The following is a 19,593-nucleotide window of genomic DNA, read 5'->3' as shown; positions in this document are numbered from 1 at the left end:
TAGTCTTTGCAAGTTCAGTTCTGTCTACCCATGTGCACAAAGATAAAAAGTTCAATTCCACTGTCATATCTGTCCAAGTTACAGCTAGCAACTGGTCAGCTTAGCTTAGCATAAAGACTGGAAATGGGGAAACAGCTAGTCTGGTGCTTTCAAGTGGTAACAAAATCTGTGTACCAGCAGCTGTAAAATTCACTAATTAACACGTTACATCTTCCTTATTTAATCCGTACAAAAACTAAAGTGTAATTGTAAGAATGACACGTTAAGATTTTACAGGAGGTTATGAGCCAGACGGTTTCTTAGCCATGACTTCCTGAAGTTTTGTCATCACTGTGAAGTTGCCAGGCAACAGGCAGATGGAGACTTTATATATTTACCATATAGAACTGGAAGTGGTATCGATCACCTCATCTAACTCTCAGCAAGAAAACAAATAAGCATATTTCCCAAAATGTTGAACTATTGGTTAAAGTCAATACGACTTGAGGCCTGGGTAAATTTCATGTCTACCTTTTCCTGTTTATTTTACATTTTGATTGACTGAATGGGATGTAAGGCATCATCCTCTACCAGGCCCATCTTGTCAGGAGTCTGTACTGTACTACTGTAAAAAGCCCACATAATATTTGATTTTGATTTGTTTAACTTTTTTATGGTTCTGCCCCCCTTTGTCTGAAACGAACAAATATGTTCAAAAAGGTCGTAGTACCTGTGCAACAGACGCTGGTAGAGGCTGATGAGGGGGAGGTTCTCTCCCAGCTTGAATCTATCAATCTGCGCCCACATACATAGGAGATGGTTGTGATTCTAATGAATCCCATTCAAAGTGCTGTCTTTGATGAGACAGAATGACACTTATGTCCTGCTGACACATTGTATGGTGAAAAAGTCATGACTGGGATCCAGCTAAGTCTTACATGATGCTCTGTTAAATGTCACACACCAACAATAAGCTTTGAGGCCAGATTTCTGCCAATAATCGACCTGAAAAAGATTTAATGACTAAGATGTTTATGGTCAAACAAGGCCTGGTCTTGTTAATCCCTCCTCTCCCTCTTTCTCCAGTCATGGACAGAGAGGTACAAAAGGTTTGGTCCCAAATGTTTCAGGAATCATGTAGAAAATATACATTCAAACTTCTGAAGAAAACAAACTGGAAGAGTAGAAAATACTGAAATACTGACAGGATCAAAGAAAACAGCTAGAGAAAGAGGGACCGAGGAAAAGAAATGCTATATTGAGGGAACATGTTGGAGAGCTAAATGAATAAAAAGATGCTTTTGTGAGAGAATTTCTTCAGAGTAACATACTGGCTGGTATGTTAACACAATGCACTTTTGTCAGAAGCATGTTGGATTTTATCACCAAAGAAAAAATCCATAACCTCTCATATATTTACAGTTTATCCCTTTTATGTGTGTGCTCACACATACTGTATGTGTTTGTGTGTGTATGTGTGTGTGTGGCTGTCTGTGTGTGTATGAGAAAATATGTATGTGCCCTTGATAGCCTTTACTTAGTCCTCAGTCCCATCTCTTGCTTTACCTCTCCTCAACTAAGATACAGCAAAAACACGCACACGCACGCACACACACACACACACACACACACACACACACACATTCACAATCTCTAATTAGTTGATAGCCGTGTTACCTTAAGGCCACTACCCAAACCTAAAACATAGCTCTAGACCTTCGAGAACGATTTGTGGCTTTACAGACACCAAAACACTGGAAAGCTGTAGTGGCCGTTTTTGCTTTTCTCCTCACTTGTGAAGGACAGCACTAAGAAAATATGATGTGGGCAAGCTCCTTACACTTGCATCTCACTGCAAACATGTAAACACAAACACAGCACACTGTTGCCGTTTGGTGTCTTCACGAACCAGTCCTCCGTTTTTGACAGTTTTTTTACTCCATATAGGAACGAATGGATTTCAGTCTATCCATCCTCTCTTCTCATACTGACCTGTGTATTTCTCTTCACTTCTCTGCCTCACAGCGAGGAGGAACTCTGACTGTAGTTTCTGAGTGTCAGTCTGCTGTACCTGGGCGAAGGAGGGGATGGGGGAGGATGGGAAGGAACTGGGGGTAGACACAGACCTGTCTCTGAGACAGGTGAGCCACTGCTGGACGCCAGAGAGTCGCGGAAGGGCGATGGGGGAGTCAAAGCAATAAGCTCATCTTCCAAATCCGCCCTCCTCAGTGGGGAGTCGGTGAGGCAGCTGACCAGGCCTCCTCGCATGGGGGAGATAGAGGGGGAGGTCTGGGGGTGAGGAGGCGGCAGAGGGTAAGGTGAATGAGGAGGGATAGGGTGAGCGAGACAGCCACCTCGGTTTGCCAAGCTTGACTCGACCAGGGGGAGGGGCTGCACGTCAGCGTAGGTGGTGAGGGTTGAAGGCATTTGGATTTCACGGGGTAACAGATACGGGTCGGTGGGGTGCGGCGAAGGAGGTGTGTGTTTGTGCGTGAGCGAGTGCGTCGGAGAGGACGATAGCATCATGCTGTTGAGCTCAGTGATATTGGCGGTGAAACGGTTTACCACACAACTGATCTGGTCCATCAGTGAGCTTTGGCACTCTCCCGGGTGATCATCCACAACAATCAAGCGACCGTCGCTCCCAGTAACAACAGAGCCACTGCTGGCGGGACCACAACTGCTTCCGCTGCCGCCGCTGCAGATGCTGCTTGGGTACATCGGCATACCGGTCATCTGTGGCTCCACCCCTAAACCTGCCCCTAGTCTCTGGCTCACCGTGCTGATTGGGGAGGGTGTCTGCGGCCGGTATGTGATGGAGTACCGTTCCTCTGCTTCAGAGAGCTCATACAGGGTCTTGTCAGTGCCGGTGTCATGATGAGAGGGCAGGGAGGACATGGAGGGGAGGGAGGGCAGAGGGACGTGTGGGGGCAGGTCCCCCCCTCCGCAGTAACGTTCCTCAGAGGTTTTGGAGAAGGGCTTGATGACAGCGGTCTGGTTGTTCTCCTTCTTTTTGATGTGGAAGGACAGCCGCTGCCACAGGTGGTTGCCACGTGAACCGCTGCGCTCTGTCTGCGCCCAAGACACTGACTTCCCGTTGGAGCTGAAGAAGAGAAAGAAAGAAAGAAAGAAAGAAAGAAAGAAAGAAAGAAAGAAAGAAAGAAAGAAAGAAAGAAAGAAAGAAAGAAAGAAAGAAAGAAAGAAAGAAAGAAAGAAGGGGTTGTTTTAAGTATTTGGAGAAGTTTTACTTCAAACGAAAGTTTGAAGTAAACTTTCGTTTTTGAAGTAAACTTTCGTTTTTGTCAGTTTGATTTGGTTCTTTAATTAAATATTGTATAAATGAGATGCTAGAAACCCATTTCTTTATCTTCAGTTTAGACGGAAGAAAATGTGAATTTTTGTCTTGCTTGGTTGTGGTTAAGGTTGTGTTTAGGGCCAGATGTGGCTTGACTGAATAAAAAAGGAGCACTGAAACTTATATTGTGAATACACTGCTTCAAATGTAGACTCTACTTTCTAGCTGGCAGCTGAATGTGGGCATTATAAATATAGTGAACACTGCACTTTCAAGTAATTTGTTAATAATCTACTCTGTGAGTTTGTTTGCAGTCCTCATTTTATATCACATCATGACATTTCAAATGTAGATTTTTATTATAATTTATTATAATTGATTTTATTGTAATTAGGAGCTTGCAGCTTATAAAACTATACTTTCATACTGGTTTCTCCAATAAATGTCATTTTGTCGTGCTGTTTATTGTCATTTTAAGTCTATCTTATTAGCAACATCTTTTTAACTAATTCAATTTTTTTTACATAATGAAAAACTGATGTTGTAAAGCAAAGACAAGAAATTTAAATTTACTTTATGGAGCAAATCTAAAAGCTCTAGTTATTAAATTACCATTATGAGCCAAAACACTATTGGTAGTACATTTTGATAAGGACAAAATTTACAACAAAAACACTACATAAACGATGGCTGCTCTGTATTAATTCCAATTCATTATCCTTGATGAGTAAGTCATTTAATGGATACAAATGTATTCAAATGAAGCCTCGACTCAACCAGAGAAAATCAGTTGGACTTCATATGTTGAGTAAGTTCATTACAATTAATTTTCTGTTCTATTTTTACGCGACTGTATGTTCTTCATTTTTCTTCAACAGGATTCTCTTTTCCTCTCCCTTGCAATTTTTTCCACCTTTCTCCACTTCACATCAGTCACAGCACAGCACTCTGTCCCCAGCTTTCTTCCTCTCATCCTTTTGTCAGGTTAATTAGTGTGATTAATCTATAGTGGAACTTCTGATTAAACCTCACACCACTGTGGCTGGGGATGAAAAGAACTCAAATCACCCTGGAGACACACACACACACCCACACGTACCTAGAGTATGTGATACTCACACCCACACACACACAGATTGCATGTCCACACACACATCCATATGCTTCACATGCCGACCTGCACCTGAGCATACTAAGTGCAGTACTCCCTTGATACCACAGGAAGACTCTCTTAGAGAAGACTGTGAAGGCAGGTATAACCAAGCCAGACCTGTGACTAGCAGAGATATAGTACATGTTGCTCATACTAAAGGACAGCTCAATTGCTCTTATCTTACATATATCATATCAAGCTCTAAGGCTGATTTTAATGTCTCGTGAGGGTAAACCAAACACTCTTCAAACATGTAGCTCAAAAATCAGTCAAATATTTCTTTCTTTTAAATATTTTTCTCTTTTTTCCCCTGGTCTGCTGGTTTCATATCTGTCTGTGTCTACACAATGACAGCATCTCAAAGGCAACAGCTTCCAGCCCTGCACTGAGGAGATAGACAGTCTTGCCAATTACCACCACCCACAGAGGCAGACAGGACCAAAAGAGATGGAGAGGGGAAGAGAGGAATAAAAGAAACAAAGATGGAAACTCTCCTGACATTTCCAATAAGAGTGTGATTGAAATCTTGCTTGCAGAGCGGGGTGAGCTGGTGTAACCTGCTGACCAACGAAAATGTGTTCTTGTCTTTTTTCTCCCTTTTCATTCTGGGCAAGTGGCTGTACGTCACTCTCTTTGTGTCCTTTGATCGGTTCCTTGTCACTGTAGATGACTTGTGGATGGCCTTAAGCTGGGTGTGAAAGCTATTATGTCTCTCCTTCTCATACTATTGCTTTAGCCTTTTCATTGCTATCTTACCATCATTTCTGCTCTTCAGCTCTCTATTTGTTCCCTCCATCCTTCACTCTTTCTGTATTTAGATTTCTGTTTTTGCTCCCTGTCCTCAGTTCATTCCTCTCTCCTTCTTTGCCATGTTTCCATTAGGCAATTGTCTGCAGTTCATGTTAGGGTCAGAAGAACAGTCAGGCGGAGTTAAGAGAATCAATCTCTCAGAGAGCTCGAACACACACACACACACACTATAAGTAGTCTCAGAGTGCGCCCATTACAGAAATGGTGCTTAGGACTGTAACTGAAGAGTAACCTGGCATTCACCTGGCCAACAAGCCTCTAGTGTACACACACACACACACACACAGATATACCTGAGTGTCTCTCCAGTAGAGCCTCTGCGTTTCCACAGGTTCACCAGACTAGAAGAACGGCTGGCAGCTGAGGACGATTTGCCGTCACCCACGTGCATGCGCACCACTGTGCTAGTGGTAAAGGCACTGCGCACGTTACGCTCTGGTTTGGCCAGAATGATGTACACCTGATATGAAATCAAACACAATATGTTTTATTTAAACATAGCTAAACAGTTCGTAAAAATAAGACGGCTCAATTTACTGTGATAATGTATTGAAAGAACAAAGATCTACAGCACTGTGTCTGGGTTTCTGCACACAATTTTACACAGCTGTGTCTACACAAAACTGTCTTTTAATAAATGTTCTTTTTAAAGGAGTGATGAAGGCCTTCATGACTTTTTAAGGTAGAGCTCTAATAAAAAGAAAATTCTCAATAGAGGGAGCAGCTGATTACTTTTATTGATTGCCTTTTTGCTTTTGTTCAAGTACAAACTTTCTCCTTGAATCTCCACAGGAATATCTGGCTATTATCAGTGGAAAATAAACATGATACGTGTATTACCAGCATCAATGTCAGACTGTCAACATAAGCAACACATATTTTTGGGTATTCGCTCAGTAAAACAAACTATGCTGTATTGTGTGCAGAAGATGACTGAGAACAGATGATACTGTGGCAGAATGAGTATGTAGGAATAACCTTATCCACTGAAAACTCTGCTTCCTTCTTGGCACCTAAATAAGGTGCCCTGACATATGAAAATAAATGCATCATTGGCTCTCGTATGCCAAGTCTTAAGATTTTCTCTTAATCAGAACACCCCCGAGTGTATCATTGCAATTAGAACTTGGACACCTACAGTATCACATACAAAGATTACAGTGGGTTTAACTCATGGTTAAAACAGTTTCACCGGTGAGCGTTAACTCGTAATGAAACATGGAGTATTGGTACTGTTGCTGTGGTTACCTGCAGTTTATTAGAGCTTGTGTGCTGATTCAGAACAATTAGTATGTTTGATATACACTATTAATGGTCATTATGAATGACAAGCAGTGACAAATAAGTATATTTAGTTGTTTAAAGCCTACTTTTTAAGGGAACTAATAAGCAGTGAATGTGTGAAAAGTAGATCATAAACTATAGATAAACTATAGATTTTAACTTCAGCCTTACCTTGGGTACGAACATACAGCAAAGGGCCACAGTGGCACTGAGGCTGACACTGAAGCACATGGTGATAATTTTGTAGTTGGAGCCAAAGTAGATGGGTACAAATGCCAGCCAGATAATGCAGGTGGTGTACATGGTAAAGGCAATGTACTTAGCCTCATTGAAATTAGCCGGGACGTTGCGGGTCTTGAAGAGAGAGACAAAGTGAAAGAGAGACAAGCATAAAGAAACATTTTTGTTTGTACTGTTGAAGCATTCGGTGAATTTTGCCTTAAATGATGAATATAAAACAAAAGAAGACACTGTCAGCTTTTGATTACAGCCCTTTACTAGAAACTGCTAACACTGCTAACCCACCCCCTTTGTATTACAGTTACAGTTTGGGTGCAAACCTGACCATTATGCGGGGGTGAAACCTGAGGTCATAACTCTACACCACCAGAATACACATGGGACACCATATTCAGAAGGACACATATATAGTAAGAACCTACAGTATGGCTCTCTCTATTTTAAGCATCCATTAACTGTCAGTTCAAAATTGACATTTTTCATGTTGTAAAGATTTTTATGACTTAATTTTTTTTTAAAATGTAGATTTGTAAAAAAAACTTTTGATTTCATGTAGTAACATTCAATAGTTACAATACCTTGAAGGCATAGAAAGTGCAGCTGAGGATGAGCAGGCCATTGTACCCCAGTGGGGCAACTACGCCCAGGTTAGTGGTGTGGCAAATGAGGTTGACCTGGCGGATGCTGGGGTAGTCATGGATCACCTGTGGAGACAGAGGAAGAAACAAGGCATGCCAGAGATACAAAGCTTGACAAGGCTTTTGCAAGCATTTCACAAGCATCATTTCTTGTGTCAGACAACTAGGAATGATTGTGTCAAATATGTAACAACAAAGACATTAAAAAGAGAGTGGGAAGTACAAATTAACAAACCTACAACGCTATTCATTACACTGCCAATTTCACAATATTTTAAGTCTGCTCTAAGCCTTAGAGCAGGACTACTGAAAACCGTATTATTTTGGAGAAAGATCTTCTAAGAACATGATACCTGTTGATCTACTGGTTGATCTGTGTGTGTCAAATGGTCTCAAAACATCAGTGACATAATAGAAATAGCCTCTTGGAGATTAAATACCACATAATACTGTAACTTAGATTTTTCAGATTCAACCCATTCTTCTTTGTCTCTATGTATGTGTGTGTTCATCTGTCTTTCAGTGAGCCATCCTCCCACTTACTATGAAAAACACACACAGAGACACACAGCTGCTCACACACACACACACAGCTTACCTCTGGAGGCTCCATGAGGAAGAGAGCCACGATTATACCAAGCTGTAGCAGTATGAGAAGGAAGGCAATGATGAGCTGAGCGCAGGCAGACATAAAGCGAGGCTTCTTTGTACAGATCTTCTTCTTGCTGCCTGCCAGGATCCGTGCGATGCGGTTTGTCTAGGGTCAGATCGCAAATGCTATCAGGAGTTTTTAATAAACTATACACTGTGCATACTGTTTTGTACATAATGGCTATCTACTTTCTGTACTCCTACACTGCTGCTGTTCTCCTCATGCATGACAGTGAAAAAAAATGTGCCATAAGCTCAAGGTCATTTCTGCTTGGAAGGCTATAACAGTTCCCAGCCATTTTGATTCCTACCTCCCTGTTCCCTCAGCCCTCAATCCTACAACCCTGGGGAACAGGGGCAGGATAGACGTATGCCCTGCTACTGATGTTATGGTAGCTATATCCCCTCGCTATAACCATTAAGTAATGTAAGTAATAATAATCTATCAAGGGACTGATAATTCTGATTAAGTCCACAGTTCAGTTCTGCCTCTGCCCACACATATCCCTGCCGCTGTCTCTCCAGCATCTGAAGCTTTTCTGTGGCTATTCCCCACAGATCAGTGGTGACCATAGCAGGTTAGCATTGGTGTAATGTCAGAGGCTTTCCAAGTCTTTGGAGGCAACTCCTTTTGCATCTATACCTCCCATAACTGCTGCTCCCCACACCTCATATTTATTCCACAAATCCTTAACCCTATCCTTACCTTGGTGACAAGCGCAGAGTAACTCATGGCAGGTGACAGGCCGATTCCCAGTCGTTGGAGGTAGCAGTGGATGACATGGGGTTTGGCTATCAGGCTGAATGTACACAGGTACCCCAGGCAGATCCCTGCCAGTATTATGTAGCACAGCTCCCTACTGGAAGATTTCACTACTGGGGTGTCCCGGAACCTGAACACACAGGAAAGCAGAAACACAAACACGTAAGTGCAGGCATATTCATTCAAGAATTCAAACATACATATAGGAAAGCAATGATTATGATACTGTAGAAATGTGCACAATGTGTATGGGAAACACTGTGTTCTTTTGTACTATTTGCATTGTTCTCCTCAGTTTGTATAATTTTGGAGACATTTCTTACCTGATGAAGACTGCAGTGACGAAGAATGTGGCCATGAGCCCAAGGCAGGCAAAAACCACTGCAGCAATGGGTTCAGGGTCTCCCCACCGCAGGTACTCCACTGGGATTGGGTCACAGCCTGGGGAAAGGAGGAATGTTATTATGTGGAAATACATTTCTTGGCACAGAATTCACAAGGACAGTGGACTGTATGTGTGGTGTAAAAGAGTCACACGTGATTATAAAACACAGGTTGAACAGTATGGAGGGTTTTAAGGGCTGAAATGAAATATATAAATACATAATTAATTATATAATTAAATGCTTAAATTAATAAATAAATAATTATATAAGTTAGTGCTTAATTGTCACCATAAATAAATCACAAATTAAATGAGATATTCAATATATAAATGTTAAATGTATTTGTGTATTTATTTATTTAATTATTAATTTATTCACATATTTATCTATTTATAATTTAATTAATTTATTTATATATACTTTCATTTATCCATGGTGTAACTTGCTGCAGTAAAATAAATAAATCTGTCAACTTCATCCGCCAAAAGTCAGGGGGCAGACACTGCCCTGCGAATGAGACTGTCTGTAGACTGCATGCGTTTTATGGCTTCTCTGTTGTTCTCTGTCTTTCTCCCTCACCATATGCGTCTCTATTTCTGCCTTCCCTGTCACTTAATCTCTATTCCATATTGCTCTCTTCTCCTTTGTAATAACTCATCCATCACTCTATCCCCCTTTTATCTCCCTCATCTCTCCTCATCCCTCCCATTTTTTCCCTAATTCCCCCCCTTCCTCTATCTCTGTCTTCATCCTAAGCAATGAGATAAAGTGTCATTAATTAAAGGGACAGTTCTAATTATGATCCGTCTTAACGCATGCTGAAATTATCCAGCTGGTTGGTCTATGGTAGCAGCAGGGACACACGTAGACTCTGTGTGAAAATGTCTGGCTATGTACATCTCTGCTCTCTTGCTTTTTCCATCTCTCTCTCCCTCTTTCTTTCTCCTTCTCTCACTCTTACCGTCTCTCTCAAACACACAAACACAAACATGCTTACAATACAGCATATTGTAGAGAGAGGAAATGACACAACAGTCATTATAAAAGACTTAAGTAATTTAATGACTTTGTCTTTAACACAGTCAATCAAGTTTATTGAATCCATGTTGTTGTTAGGTCTAGGGGCATAAACAACAGACTAATTCCTGAATGTGAGCCAAGGGGCCGGTAACAAACAGACAGAAAATAAGTCAGGCAGAGGCAGCCTCCAGAAGATGTGGCTCACTTGCAGGTTTAAGACACCGTAAAGCTAAAGGTGCCCCTGTTCAATTAAAATTGGATAAAATCTATGTAAATCATGATCTAAAACAACACGATGTATTGAGCTTTTTGTCACATAGTGCAGTGTGTGTAAAACAGAATAATCAGTCCAATATTTTTACTTTGAGACAGAAAATAAATCATACAAAAAGTCAAAATGGAGCAGCTTCACGACAAATGATAGATCTGGATTTATTTTTCTCTCCTTTTAGAAATGGAGTTACCTGTATGTACACTGTTAAACATCATGGAAGTAGTACTATTTTAGCATAGCCCCTTTAAGAGACAAGAGCTACAGATACTGTCCTGCAGAGCCATCAAGGATGAGGACCACCCACCCGTGAAAATGTGAGGTGGGAGGGAAACTAAGGAACTCGCTGAAAATTTAGCTCCAATTAATCCACATAAATCTAGATGCTGGGGCTGAAAATCCGAGATCAGTGTTTTTCTCCAGGGTTTTCTTTGAGCAGTCTAAAAGCATCGGCTACATCAGCAATTCATACTTAATTAGATCACGGGAACCTGCAGGAAATCATGTAGAGTTTGACCCTAAGCCAAACTGGTGCATTAAGGGAAGGGGACCATTCGGAGGTTTCAGCCAATATCAAGTTTTGAGGCAAACTCCTTCAAACACTTTCAGACTCAAACTGTGGAACTTTACTGACCAGTGGAGAGGCTCAAATCCCAAAGCTAATCCTCCCTTTTTTCTGCTCCTTTCACTTTCCCTGGCTGCCGCTTCTGTCAAAGCCTCTATTCAACTCAATCTCTCTCACTCTCCATCTTTCTTTCAGACTCATTTCTTTCCATCTTTTTATGTTTCTAAGTCACTTTTCTCTCACTCTTTTTCTTGTTTTTTTCCTCTATTGCTTTGCGCTGTCTCCTAAACTCTCCTATTTCTTTCCATGGTTTTCACACCCACTTTACCTCTGTCCCTGCCAGCTGAGACCTCACACTATCTCTTCTATTCCCTTTGCCTATTTATCGCTCCCTCTCTTTATCTGTCTCACTTCTTTCTCTTCTTTCTTTTGGCCTAAGGGAGAGAGATCAAAATGTCCGGTGGAGGAACAGGGCAAGTAGTTTGTTTACACCTCATTATTACTGTTCCATATAGCCTCGCTGGGGGACACACAGCACTTATTGTTGATTAAATGAGTCACATACACGTACTCATACACATGAACATGCACACACACACAAACACACAAAAAGTAATACAAGTAATACGATCACGCCTTCAGTCCTTTACGGCTATGTTCTCAATTCGGATTTATTGCTCAGATCTGATTGGCTGTTCACCTTATTTTTTAAATGTGGCTAATATCAGGTTCCAGTGTGAACCGGTCATAGTCCTTAACTGACCTGCATGCGCAAAAGAACAATAATAAAGACGTGACATGCAGCACGCTGTCGTATGGAAGTAAAGATGGAGGCCACTGAAGTCAGTGTTTATATTTTCGTTTATGAGTTGAGATGCAGTGGAAGTCAGCGAATTTGTGAGCAGATGATAACGAGGATGAGGATAAAGAAAGCCAAATTTGTAATTATGGCTTTTTGTGGAGCAGCGGCTGCTACTTCTGTATGGAGGTGTGTGTGGATGCGGAGTCGGAGCCAGGAGTTGTGGGATTGTGACGTGAATGGCTTCACAGAAACAGACTTCATCTAAACTTTCAGGATGTCAAGGGCTACTTTAACTACATCTGTCAGCGTCTCTCCACAGACTCTTGCAGCAAGAAACTCAGTTCAGGTGACCAATCTCCCTGAGAAAGCATGTAGGAATTGGATTGTATTGGCTGGAGTGATGTTAAGTTGCCTGAATTTCGATATGACTTAGGTCGCATTGCAAAAAATCAGACCTGTATCTGATTTAGGACCACATATGAAAGTGGCCCAAATCAGCATTGAAAAGATTAGATTCCATGTGATTTGTGCTGTTCACAAAACAGATCTGCATCACATATGAGCAAAAACATTGTATTTGGGCCACTTTTGCCTGCAGTCTCAACGTAGCCTATGTTTCTCTTTTTCCACTGGTAACTTTTGTTATTTTTCTCACTGGTTTGCTCCCTGTTTTAGTTTAAGGATGCTTTTGTCTCTGGCAGTGAAGCGCAGTCTGAATTTTCAACAGGGCAAAATTCATGTTTTAATCATTGCACTTGGTGAGGAGCTAGCAAGCAGTATAATGAGCAGCTGAAAGCATAACAAGGCAATATCCAACCGCTTCGAACGCAATGAAGGGGAAATAAATTTTCATTGCAACTGAAATGTATTTGCATTGAAAGCTGCTCTTGATGCGGAATAATTAAAACACTGGTGACCGTGTTGGCAACATTAAAGGGATGAGAGAGGAGGAGAGGGTGAAAAGCAAGGATCGTCTCTCACTTTCTCTCTTATAATCATATGCTGTAATGGAGCACTGTATCTGGGAAAACACTACTATCTAATTCTACAAAACATAATTTATCCTATGACTCTACACATATACTGTACATGCACTCACACATATCAGTGTTATGTTTACTGTTTCTGTCAAGTAACACCGCTACTACAGCATTACAGTCATAACTGCAGTGTTTCGATTCAGCTATTTACTTGACAAAGTGGAAACGTCTCTGAAAATGCTGTTAAAAAATTAAATATACACATGCAGACATACGCACACAAACAATCACACAGACTGACCTGTCAGGTCATCAGTAGGCCAGGAGCCCAGGTCACAGGCTCGGCAGGTATACTCATCAAAAACAATCTCATTTTCTTTACAGGGAGTACACGTCCAGCAGCAGCTCACCTCACCTTTACGGATCACCTGGAAGAGGCAGAATGCACATTGTCACTGTGTGGCTTCACCTTCATGTTTATGCATTGATGTGCTGTACATGCCAGCTAAAGTGAATTCGCCACTGCATCTACAGGGAGCCTTAATTTTATTCGACTTACAGTCAAATTAAAAAATGTCCCATGTAGCCATTTTGCTCAGAATTGAACTGGTCTAGAAGAAGATTTAATTAATTTAAAAGAGGTAGTTTAAATCATATATAATCCACAAATGAATATGTGTCATGTACAGTAGACACTCCTTATGATTATTTTCTATTTTGTCCATGGTAGGCTGCTGGATTCACAATATAGGATGCCATGAGCTTTTTTAAAGGTTACTTCAGCAAAGCGTCTAAACACCACACTTAATGTTTTCTGTTGCATGTAAATACTTTCATGAAAACCATTCATTGGTTTGATTTCACTCTGGTAGAGAAGGTTTGCCTCATGTAACCACAGTCATCTTACCTTAATCTGGCCTTTGGCACAAGGTTCACTGCAGACTGACTTGATGATGGCGTCTTTGTTAGGCCAGATTTCATCATCATCTATCTTCAAGCCTCTGTTGTCCCAACTGCCCACATTAATGTAGTCATAGTAGTCCTTCCCCATCTTCTTGAAGTTCATTATTTCATACCTGTAGATAAAAGGCAAACATGCATTATACATCAAACACATAAATACATTATGCAGCACACGGTCATGTGACAGATACTTGCTGCAGGTACATCTTGTCTGTCTGTATTACATTTGCAATCCAAAAGACAACACTAAAAAAGTCCATAGCGTATCTTTCAATTACAGTGCTTACCTGCCAGGTGAGTCTCCATTTTCATCAAAGAGGATTCCCTCCCCAGACACGCCTGTGAAGTTGGTTTTCATCAGGAAGTCCAACAGTGTAGCACCATCTATAGGCCGCATGGCATCACACAGGCCCTTAAAATACATGAAAAGTCATGTTATATACGACAAAAATTGCCTGACCAACAGCTTGAGAAGCATTGTTTCAAAGTAACTTTGAAAATGGTGGTCATCCATGCTGGCATATAAACAGCAAAATATCCTTTAGTTAAACCTAAGATTAATACAGTAACATATACTAAAAACACAATTGCTGTGCTCTAGGATTAAATGTGCAGTGTAGCAGGTATTGTTTTTCAGAGGACTGTTCTATTCCGGCCAACCACTGTAAGATGTTTGCACACAGTGCCTGACGTATTTAACTGATGTATTTTCCTCTCTACTTTTATTCCTTGCTTAAATTTTAATTGATTTTATTTGAATACTTCAATTGCTTATGCCTCTATCACTTAATCAATGGACTTTGTCGTTTTTAATTTTTTTTTTTTAACTGCATCTATACTTTTCTAATGTCATGCTTGTTGATGTTTGACTTCAATTAACTGTCTTGTTTTTAATTTGTGCTGTGTGGTGAAACCAAAGTCAATTTTTCACATTGTGGATAACACAGTTCCTACCTAACTAACTTATTGTTATATGTTAATAAAGTAATGTTAATATGTCTTAACTTGCCATCACGGAAACAAGATCTTTTGCAATATTGCTATTCCACTCTCCACTCTTTCCATCCACCCCTCTCTCCCTCCTTTATCTACTTGGTTTTTCCTAGTGTCCCTCCATTCATGCATCACAACAGTACCTACCTGATAGTCTGGGCAGAGTGCCCGTTGCATGTTATGCAGGCCATATGCCATCGAGTAGATGGCATTAATGACAAACCCCATCTTAGTGTCCTGTGCATACTGTTGCCGAAGCGACTCTCGCTCTGCACAAATGGGTGGATGAGTTGGGGGGTTGGTGAGGGAAGATAGAAAGAGAAATGCAGGTATATCAGAGCAACTCTTAATTTAACGTTTCTTTTCTTATAAGAAATGCAACATGCTTTTTTCCCCAAACATCAAAGACCACTCTCTTTCTTCTCATTTCTTGTCATTGGGCACTTCCCATCTCCATATCTCATTTCTTTCTAGCTCTTTCTGTGTTCTGTTCATTTGTATTTCATGTCCCATTTCATTAGAATACATGAGACATGACTCCCTTTGATGCAGCTCTCACACACCGTTTTGCCTATGAATGGAGGGAACGAAAGAGAGAGGAAGATGGTAGGAGATGAATACAGAGAGATAAAGGGAGGGTGCACTTACAGCCACAAGGGATATCTCCAGATGAACTGGAAAACTGTGTGTATCCATATGGCATGTGTGTAGGAGTGTATGTGCGTGTTAAGCCATTAGCGTATTAATGCGTATTGCATTAATACTGGCTATTATCAAAGCCTGTCAATAAAAATGCAGATTGGTACTGTAGCCTGTTATGTAGACCTAAAACAATAAATCCTCTCTCACTCTGTGCACCCCAGATAGTCATGGTCAAAACAGACATACAGTACAGCTTTAACTCAGAGGTCATGTGTCCATATACCACCGTAGCTACCATTGAGGTCCCTGAGGTGTGGACCTTGGTAACTTTTACTGCAAGCTACTCTTTTTTGTTTGTTTTATGAATGAAAATGATTTTTGTAGACTAAGTGACATAATTTTTTTGCCCCTGTGGATATCAAGTCATGGGACAGCTGTAATGAAACAGGCAAACAACATTACGCTAAAGTATCATAATATCTCCCTCTAAAGAAGAAGGTTGGAAGAAATGATATCAATATGAGTTTATTTCCTAAACATGATAAATGCAATGTTTATTGGTGAACATAAATATGTAACATGACAGCATTTTCCCCAGAGGTTACTTCAGCTCACATTAATTAGCATGTCACAGTCACCAACTGCAATTAAACGTATCAACATACAAAATGTGTGTGGAAACAAAACCGACTGGTATTTGCAGCAGTGTAGACTGTTAGCTAATGTTATTTCACAGATAAAAACAGCATTCACTGTCAAAAGTCAATCTGAAAACTTTTCATTTAGCCGACAACAGGGAAAGATATGAAGTGAGTAAATGAACACTTGGTTTCCATAGCAACCAGCACACCAGGGTTAGCCTCTTGCTAATGACATAGTTAGCACTTTTCCAAAGATTAGACTGTATTAGTTTGTCGGATTGGTCGGTTGATTTATTGAGACTTGGGTTGTCTTTTCCTGTGGTTTTTATGCAGTTGCCTTTGATGCAGTAATTGTGGCATTGTGGCATTTGGCTGTTAGTTGCCTGTTAGTTAATTAAAAAATTAATACAACAAAAATAAAAAATGAGAAACTAATCTGAAATCTCAAGCATTTTAAAGGGCCTTCAACCCCAAAACACAATGTCACATCACACATTAAATAATCAAATCATACTGCTACCCTGCTTTTACTGATATTGTAAAATTATTTTTGAGGTGGGCTAAGCCTTCTTAATCCAATTGAATATATGCTGAACATGTTTATTACATTACATACATTACATTACATGCATATTTCACTGTGATATATTTAGCTGGTATTTGGCTTTGTCGTTTGTTTTATTCTCTGCCAAAGACCTTTAGTGTCAGCTTGTGAGAGAAGATGAGTGAGAGGAGGAGGAGGAGGAGATTCAGATGACAACGGAGGATCATATTAAGAATAAATGGGAGCTACAGTCCTAGTCCACACTCATTGCTACAGTCGTTCAAGAACCACATTTCAGATCTTATCCTAACATGCCTCACAGGACTTCTGTTTATACTCACTGCTACAGGTGCGGTTGTACTTGTTGCTCTCCTGTGGGTGGCCCTTCAGTCGACAGTGGAAACGATGCTGCCAAAATTCTGTGAACCAGGGGTTCCTGTGATTGTTGTCCGGACGAAGTTTAAGGTAGTAATCATCGAACCATTTGACGTCAGCAGACTGGAGCTTGATGGTTATACCACCGGCCGCTTCCCTCACATAGCCGTCTGTCACATCATACCGGTCCGCCCATCCATCACTGCAAAGAAACACAAGGAAAGAAAAGTAGAACGTTTCGTGGACTCCAGGTCATCAATTTATCTGAGAATAAAATAACCTGGTCCACTATTTTACAGTCTTCTGAATACATGGTGAAATCATTATATCATTCCAAATTATGTATGCTGATTGTGCTACATAAGCTATTAGGGTTGGAAGGAACATTTTCTTTGTGTTGTTTGGTGTTACTATAATAAATGGAGGTTCAAATAATGGGGTTGACTCAATAATAGTCTGCACTGCAGGAATATGCCTCCGAGTGGCCGACACTTCCACCTCATCTCGTCTCCGTTATTGTATTCAGAGTCCCTGTCTCTATGAGAAAACTTCTAATATATAAAGGAGCCTTCTTGCTGGTGTGCTTTACTGGTTACACAAATTTAATTAACCATGTGGGGCTGTGGACTTTTCATGGGGCCAGCTCCTATAGGATTTAATAGCTAGTGACTGAAATAACCAACTTGATAAGCTGAGCATGTACAGTACATGTCAATTACAATGTAGGCAAAGATGAGCAGGTGAGCCTTTAGATCCCATTAGAAAACTGTGCTTTCTTCATAGAGCTAGAAATTACAGTAACCCACGAGCATGGTGCTGTGTTTGTGTGTGCAGTCAACAGCTGACATGCCTGTTTTTTTGTGAAATTAAATGTTTGGGTTGAGAGGTGAAGCACAGAGGCACCAATATGTCACAATAATAAATAAATCCTATTTCGTGAACATATACCTGTATCACACACACACACACACACACACACTCTGATGAAGACATTTACTCTGTGAGTGCTCCAGTTTCCTCGGAGGAAGGGACAAACAAAGAGAATAAGAAACAGAAAGATGGGGGGTGAGAGTGAGAAATAGCAAATCAGGGAGAAACACAGTGAAAAGAGGCACAAACAGAATGATTAGTGGAGTCAGAGGACATGTGGGAGGAAGCTCTTACATCGTTATGGGCAATGTCCAAAAGTCATTGTATCGCTGACAAATAGGCACTGCACACACACACACACACACACACACACACACACACTATGCACAGACACACACACATAGACGCACACCAGCCGGGTGCTGACATGATCTAGGTCAAATGGAGTATTTTGGCTGCAGCTCAGCAGCCGTGCCCCGATAGACACCAGGAAGACGAATATAACTACCTCACAACACACACACACATAAACTGGTGAGATATATTGCTGCAGTTTGCATTTTGCTAAGATTCGGGTTTACTGCTCCTCAAGGAAGCACAGATGGCATGGAGAGTTTGTTTGTGTGTGTGAGAGAGAGATAAAGAGAGGAAGGGAGAGAGGGGGAGAGAGAGAGAGAGAGAGAGAGAGAGAGAGAGAGAGAGAGAGAAGTGGATGCGAACAACAAATCTTCTCTCCTCCCTTCTTCACAACTACTGCCAACATGGCCTCAAGCAAGACAATGATCCTCAGCTCTTCCAGTAGAAATTTTCATTTCTTTTTCTTTCTTTCATTCTTTCTTTCTCTCTCTCTCTCTCTTTCTCTCTCCCTCTTTGTCTATCTCTTTCTCTCTTAGGGCCTCCAGAGAACAAAACTCATTTTCTCCTACAGCAGTCCTTCCAGCCTCAGTCTGATTGGAGACCCAAAGTGTTTGTGAGTGCATGTGCATGTATGTGTGTGTGTGTGTGTGTGTGCCCGTGTGTGCGTGTGCGTGTAAACTGCCTCCTCTGTCTGCCACCATTTCTGCCCCTCTAACTGTCCCTCATTTTCTCTTTCTTCCTGTCTTCTTGTCACCCTCTGCCTCTGAGCTGTGGTCATTAATCATGGTGGAAACATTTCTAGATGGCTATCCATTACATGATAGACCATGCTTGGAACCACCCAAATACATGTGTGTACATATGTAATCTGTGTTAATGTGGATATTATGAAATAGGATTGGGGGGTAATGGAGAAATCAACAGCAGTTCTGGTACTAATGATTAATTGGACTGTTGTCAAAGATGAGTCAGTAATCATTACTTTAGTGGATAGAGGCTGATTTAAAAGCGTATTTTACACTAAAAGAAATTATCCTAATTTATAATTTCTTTTTCTAATTTCTTTTAGTTGGGAAGACATTACCATGTTTCAGAAAAGCTAGAAGTTGCAGGAAAGAAATGGTTTACATATTCATATCATGTACTGCTGCCTAGAAATAAACTATCAAGTTAGCTGTGGATGCTTTCTTCATTACATTAAAACCACAGTGTTGACTTTGGTACAGTACGTGTCATTCAACTAGCTGAATGATTCTTAGCACATACTGCTATACAGCAATCTCTCTATAAAACCAGTCTTGTAAATAAAAAGTAAACCAATGAAGACTGAAATAGTTTTGAGCACTGACTGTTGTAACTTGTAGAAATCCA

General features: G+C 40.8%; 1 protein-coding gene across 2 annotated transcripts in view; it reads right to left on the bottom strand.

The window, feature by feature from the left end:
• Positions 1 to 19,593, bottom strand: part of LOC137185975 (metabotropic glutamate receptor 5-like) — a 55,462-nt gene that overhangs the window by 7,451 nt on the left and 28,418 nt on the right. Inside the window, exons 3-14 of one of the 2 annotated variants that reach the window (XM_067594548.1) lie at positions 16,962 to 17,197; positions 14,941 to 15,062; positions 14,088 to 14,212; positions 13,745 to 13,913; positions 13,139 to 13,265; positions 9,137 to 9,254; positions 8,757 to 8,943; positions 7,998 to 8,156; positions 7,340 to 7,465; positions 6,693 to 6,875; positions 5,531 to 5,697; positions 1,972 to 3,082 (exon numbers count right to left, since the gene is read on the bottom strand). In XM_067594548.1, coding sequence (XP_067450649.1) covers positions 1,999 to 3,082; positions 5,531 to 5,697; positions 6,693 to 6,875; positions 7,340 to 7,465; positions 7,998 to 8,156; positions 8,757 to 8,943; positions 9,137 to 9,254; positions 13,139 to 13,265; positions 13,745 to 13,913; positions 14,088 to 14,212; positions 14,941 to 15,062; positions 16,962 to 17,197 — 2,803 coding nt within the window. In that variant the 3' untranslated portion in view covers positions 1,972 to 1,998. Of the gene's footprint in view, positions 1 to 966; positions 3,083 to 5,530; positions 5,698 to 6,692; positions 6,876 to 7,339; positions 7,466 to 7,997; positions 8,157 to 8,756; positions 8,944 to 9,136; positions 9,255 to 13,138; positions 13,266 to 13,744; positions 13,914 to 14,087; positions 14,213 to 14,940; positions 15,063 to 16,961; positions 17,198 to 19,593 lie in introns of those variants that run through there. The other variant, XM_067594547.1, reaches the window with a different exon arrangement.

Source organism: Thunnus thynnus, chromosome 7 (genome assembly GCF_963924715.1).
Source record: "Thunnus thynnus chromosome 7, fThuThy2.1, whole genome shotgun sequence".
NCBI classification, from domain to species: domain Eukaryota; kingdom Metazoa; phylum Chordata; class Actinopteri; order Scombriformes; family Scombridae; genus Thunnus; species Thunnus thynnus.
Note: the sequence above shows the minus strand (reverse complement) of the source record. Positions and strands in the feature narration are given on the sequence as shown.